The 6051-nt window shown below is 36.9% G+C and overlaps 1 protein-coding gene across 1 annotated transcript in view; it reads left to right on the forward strand.

Annotated features, from left to right (window-relative positions):
- Positions 1 to 6051, forward strand: part of LOC106101218 (spectrin beta chain-like) — an 18636-nt gene that overhangs the window by 12490 nt on the left and 95 nt on the right. The window contains exons 9-16 of the mRNA XM_013280377.1: positions 6 to 42; positions 659 to 909; positions 1496 to 1656; positions 2042 to 2126; positions 3116 to 3210; positions 3509 to 3877; positions 5685 to 5775; positions 5987 to 6048. Of these exons, the coding sequence (XP_013135831.1) occupies positions 6 to 42; positions 659 to 909; positions 1496 to 1656; positions 2042 to 2126; positions 3116 to 3210; positions 3509 to 3877; positions 5685 to 5775; positions 5987 to 6048 (1151 nt within the window). The remainder of the gene's footprint in view (positions 1 to 5; positions 43 to 658; positions 910 to 1495; positions 1657 to 2041; positions 2127 to 3115; positions 3211 to 3508; positions 3878 to 5684; positions 5776 to 5986; positions 6049 to 6051) is intronic.

A 6051-nucleotide genomic window follows, 5' to 3' on the forward strand; every position in this document is an offset into this window, starting at 1 on the left:
GGCAGCGCCAAGGCAGCCGCCCCACCGGTCGCCATACTTAACGTTAGTTACAACTTTTTTTAAAAAATTGGGGCCTGTCCCATAAAATTGTAAACCTTACTAATATTATAAATACGAAAGTTTAGATGGATGGATGTTTGTTAGTGTTTGTAGCCTCAACTGCTGAACGGATTTCGATGAAATTTGGCATAAATGTAGAAAGTATTCTGGAAGAACATATAGGCTGTTCAGTTTTATTTAATTTCAAGCGAACGGAATCGCGGGCGAAAGCTAGTTGATAATAAACGTGTAATATGTGATGGAAATATCGGGTTTTGTTCCCTCTGATAGTGACGTCATTAAGCTATCTGATCTATCAGCCAGTAGTGGGACAGGCCTTTAGAATATTTTATAACAAACTCTGAGTGCAATAGAAAAACAAAAGTAAATTATTAAATAGATAATTAACTTTTAAATAAACTAAAAAAGTGAAATAAAAAAGGATTTATTCTATGCGCTCTTCCAGATGTTGTACATCTGTGACAAATTTAATCGACATTCGTTAAGCCTTTCTAGAGATATCTTCTTAAAATTTCCATCCATCCAACCATCTGAACTTTTGTATTTATAATATTAGTTTTATGCATGTATGTATGTATGTATGTTCGTGTGTGTGCAGGCGCGCTGCGAGGCCGCCAGCGACTACACGAAGCGCGCGCACGTGTTCCGGCTGTCGTGCGGCGACGGCGCGGAGTACCTGTTCGCGTGCGGCTCGCAGCAGCTGCTGGCCGAGTGGGTGGCCAAGCTGGCCTTCCACGCGCACCTGCCGCCGCAGCTGCAGCTCACACCCTACAGCGAGGCCTCCACCCTGCCCACCCTCTCCACCGTCTCCACCGTCTCCACTGACGAGCTGAGGCGGCGGCTGCACCAGTATGTACAGTCGCGGAATCGCGCAGTGTTGTACTTCTAACCAACCTATACTAATATAAAGAGGAGTAATTTGTATTTCGACAAATAATGGGTCGATTTTGATAATTCTTTTACCATTTAAAGTTATCAATGAGTAACATAGGCTATATTTTTTAATTTCACTTGAACAAAGTCACTTGCAACAGCTAGTTAGGTATAACAGCCAAAGAGATTGTAAAAATCACTCGAATCATTGTCTAACTAATGCCACCTTATTATATACTCGCTGTTGCTCGCGACTTTACCTGCGTAAAATTAAACAATATAACCTATGGTATTCACAGATAAATTACATTTCTAACGGGGAAAGGAATTTTGAAATCGGTCCTGGAGTTTTTGAATTATTTCAATACATACAAAAATACTAATCTTTCCCCTTTATAATATTAATATGTCTTTTAGTAAAAGCCATGTGCTACAGTTTTTTCCGTACAATTTCTGTATCCTGTTAGTTATGATTGCGTCTTTTCAATATGTACAAACAACGGGGACCGACAAATTACCTGACAGTACACAACACTTGTTCATGTTTGTATATGTCCGCCAGGAATGCATCCTCGTCATCATCAGCGGCGTCGTCCCCGGAGCCGCAGCGCGCCGCCCGCAGCCAGGCCGAGATCCTGCAGCAGCACAGGAACTCGCAGACCGCGACGCAGGCCGAGCAGCTGCCCTCACAGCGCGCCTCCGCCACTCCGGAACGACATATTGGTAAAAATCGCTTCAATATTATGATTGTGAAAGTTTAGATGTGTTGAAAGAAAGGTAAAGAGTAGAAATTAGGCAAAGATAGAGAGTACTTGCTTTTTTTAATTCAACTTAGACGGAGTCGCGGGCGATAGCTAGTATTATATAAGTGACAGAAATTTTTATACTACTATCATTTTTACAGTTTTTTGATGCTGAATTTCGCATAAATAATGTAATGTTAGTAGGTACTTTTGTGTAAGGGGCGGGGCTTAGTATGTGGGCGGGACCTGCACTATGCTCCGCCCACAATGAAAATACTTGTCTATTGGACTTGTTCACATATTATTATGAATAAATGTGTCTGTAAGATGTGTTTTTATAGTGGTTTTTATGTAAATTGTAACAGAATCAGCAGTGTTGCCGTCACTACCACCGCGTCAGCCGCCGCAGCCGGCGCAGGCGCACGAAGAACCCGCAGATGTTGTACTCAGGTACTAAGTTACTGAAATCCAGATATTTCAGGAATATAGACTAGACATATACATTTTTTCACTGGTAACTAGTCTTGGGCTTAATCGGACATCTGCAAGTGCGCACCGTACTAGTACAATTGGGAAAACGTACTAGTACACACTTTTAGTACGCTTAGTTCTTCAGATTTGTGAGAAAACAATAACATGAATAAAATATAACAATGGTTATAGATTCAAATTTTGAGCAGAGTCAATCATGTTATTAACGAAAATAAATTTAGTTATGAATAATTTTATCCACTTTTGATTGTCATTATCGAAGGTGGATGCTTCAATCTGACAAAAAGGCGAACACCGATATCGTGTAGTGTACTAAAAGTACTAAATGTCCGATTAACAGAAGCCGTTGGGTAACGTTACTTTTAGTACAGTGCCGAGTAACATTTCTTTTTAGTACATCGTACGTGTACTACCCAAGACTACTGGTAACATCTTACTTAATATCTCAATGTCTTTGAAACGACAAAACACTTCTTAGTATTGAAAATTATTTGTTTTTTGAGTTTTTGATTATCAGACACCAGGTAGCGTTAATTTTTTTAAAAATCTTTTAAATCAAGTGTCAATTATGCTTACTATTTTTTTTTGTTAATCTATACTATTATAATAAAGCGTAAACACACACTTCTTTGTTGCCAAGATGTCAGCAATTACACCATATTTTTGAATAATTCTTTTTTTAATTAATAGCCCTACGTCACGTCACGCTTAAGGCTATATATTTTCACGACATTAAACTTAGGGGATAAATATTTTGTATAAAAACCCTAATGTGGGAAAGAGACCATAAATTGCTGCCAACATCAAGGAAGCATGATTGTCAAAGTTTGTCATGTTATGTCATTTTGACATTTGCTATTGATAATTTGACATATATTTGACATCAAATTTGTTAAAAAGCCATTTAATTTTCTACCTTACTCCATATAACATAAGGTGCATTTCAGGAATGCGTCAGAGCGCAGCAGCAGCCCCTGGGGCAGGTCGCGTTTCTCCAACGGCAGAGACCTTAACGCGGAGTTCCTGCGCTCGCAGAGAGAGGGTGAGCAGAATTAGAACATTATTACTGTTATTCTAATATAACGGGTATATCACAAGGGAGGTAGATACTATTAAAATGGTCATGTTTAAAGTATTTTTATATATATTTTTCATTTATAGATTCCTTAGGGAAGTCTTTAGGGAACATTTTAGTCATATAATTTTGCTTAAGGGATGATGCTTTGTCCGTGTTCAAAGTCCTGTTTGTTTGTCTTCAATATTTTATTGTCTATCATGTTAAAATATAATTTTCATAATTAATTACCACATCATATTACACTACCCTTACACCCCACTAGCGGAGGGCGGAGTCCCTCCCCTTCCAGCGAGCGTGCCTCCAGAGAGACCTCCCGTCCCCGACAGAGCACCAGCCCTCCCTGAACGAGGACCCAACCTCCCTGAACGTGTACCTCACACCACGGAGAGGATCCCCACTGAGAGACCAGAAAGATTAGAGAGAGCATCCATGATAGCTGAACGAGGTCTACTGGAGAAGAACCCCCAGCAATCCGTCACAGCATTGGTGAACTCCTACCAGCAGAAGATGAGCAGAAGCTGGCAGGAGAAGGACCAGAACAGGAACCCAACCTGGCAGGGCCAGGGTCAGGGTCAGAATAACAACTGGCAGACGGTGGAGACCTCACATTTCTACTCGACCAGCGAGCTCGGTCAGTGATGTAGTTAGGATTGTGTTATTTCAAATAACAATGTATTTAAAATTTAAATTATAAAAAATACACAATTTTATCTAAATTTAGCTAATTTTAAACATATCAAAATATTTGAATTACTTTTTTATTTGATACTTATGGAGGCGATGCTTTTATTTTATCTATGGTTTTTTTTTACAGTTATAAAATATTGTCTCCCACTGTATATATATGTACACAGAAATATATACTCTTGTACATAGAGTAAATGATAATTATATACTGGTTTTCTTGCATTTTGAATATATTGTATGGTGAGTGACTGAAGCCTGGCTGAAAACAAAGCTTTAGTGGGCTTTATGTAGTTAATATTGAATTGTTTATTTATATTGTTAATATATGGATTATTTTAATTTTTAAATACAAAATTATTCTTATCTTATAGTTTTTTTAAATGTAGTCTGTCCCACCAAATTGTAATTGTGTAAAATGTGTGATGGATATTTGGATTTTGTTACCTTAAGAGTTACATTAAGCTATCTGAGTCTCTATCAGCGAGTTTTGGGACAGGCTAATACTTTTATATCTAATTCTAGCTTTAATTTTTGGATGGGTTTTTATTAAAAAATGTACTTTTAGTCTTAACGCATTTTAGTATATTTTTTAAAATAATTTTTATTGTGTTTTGGTAAAAAAAAAAGAAAATGTTATCAAAATATATTTATTATTATTTTATATTTCAAATACTATACGTGCACAATAACATGATACGATTACGTTTTTAGACTACATTTAAGTCTTTTAATTATGACAAAAACAAACATATTTACTTGAATAGCTCTTATAACGATTTATTGGCAAATTTAAAAGGTAGAGACTTTTAGTTATTCAAGAGTGTTGTGACGTCATCAGACGGGTGTCATGTTATTATGAACGTGTTGTTTCTTGTATACTAATATGTTCTGGTGTCGGTGCAGGGTCCAGCAACTTGCTGTATGTTCTGCATAAAGTGCAATGTACGTCCACGTGTGGGAATCTTTTAGACCACACCTTCGAACTATCGCACAACTGTTTAGTCCCTCTTTTCTTATGAGCTTGGATCGCACAACTTTTTAGTCGTGAACTGAACAGTTTTGAGGAAACAATCGATAATCGCACAACTGTTGTGCGATAGTTTGGTCAAAGGTGTACGTCCGCTATTATATAACAAGTAAACATTATTTTTTACGCACACATTAGATAAAAATGACTATTAAAATAATGTTTTTTTTGGTCAATTTTCTTTTATTTAGGTCACTGATGATAAATAGATAGGTTATTGCTAGGAAATAATAACTTTTGCTTCATTCGATAGTTTTATCTGTTCAAATTCGAATTTAATTTTACATTTTCGACAAAATGTCGTAAAAGTAAATTAGGCCAATCCATATCTCTAGCCTGTCTATTTGTAGTGGTCAGTGATTATCGTAGGCTTTTGTTGTGGCTTTTCTAATATTTACTGTAAATGCTATATGTAGATATCTAGCTCTATGTTATTGCTGTTTGTTAAGTTGGGACGCTGCTGTTCTCTAAGCTTTGTAGTTTAGTATGCTTGTATATTTATTATTGTATTTGGTGTTTATATTTTAGGTTAGTTTTAGTGAAGTCGTATTTTCAACTTTACTATACGTTTATCTTGAATTATCTCGACAGGGGCATTAATTTGCCCCTTAGATTGTTACTAAATATTGTTATAAATTTAATTTATTCTTTATCTCTTTTGTAAATATTTTCATCTTAGCTTGTCATGTGTTTGCTGTACAATAATGGACTTTATTTCCTACAGCATACGGCGAGGGCAGTGCAGGCAGCACGAGGCCCGCCTCAGTGGCCGGCAGCGGCGGCTCTCCAGCACTGGACCAGAGACCAGCTTCAAGGTAATTACAAATTACTTGGCACGCCAAATAGAACAAAACGTTTGTAATGACGTGCCAACTCACGTACTTCGAAGTATTTTACTGAATCATATAAATATGTTCTTTTGAGACACATTCTAGTGTTTTAGTCAATTTTGTAATTAAATCTATGTATTTTCTAGATCGTAAAATGTTTTAGTAAAGTCGTAATTTTAATTTTTACTACAAACAGATCATCTGGTGAATCTGAACTGTCAGTGAGCGGAGTCACGAAGGACAAGAAGGATAAGAAGGGCG

The sequence above is a fragment of the Papilio polytes genome, unplaced genomic scaffold, assembly GCF_000836215.1.
Source record: "Papilio polytes unplaced genomic scaffold, Ppol_1.0 DF824002.1, whole genome shotgun sequence".
Classification (NCBI taxonomy): domain Eukaryota; kingdom Metazoa; phylum Arthropoda; class Insecta; order Lepidoptera; family Papilionidae; genus Papilio; species Papilio polytes.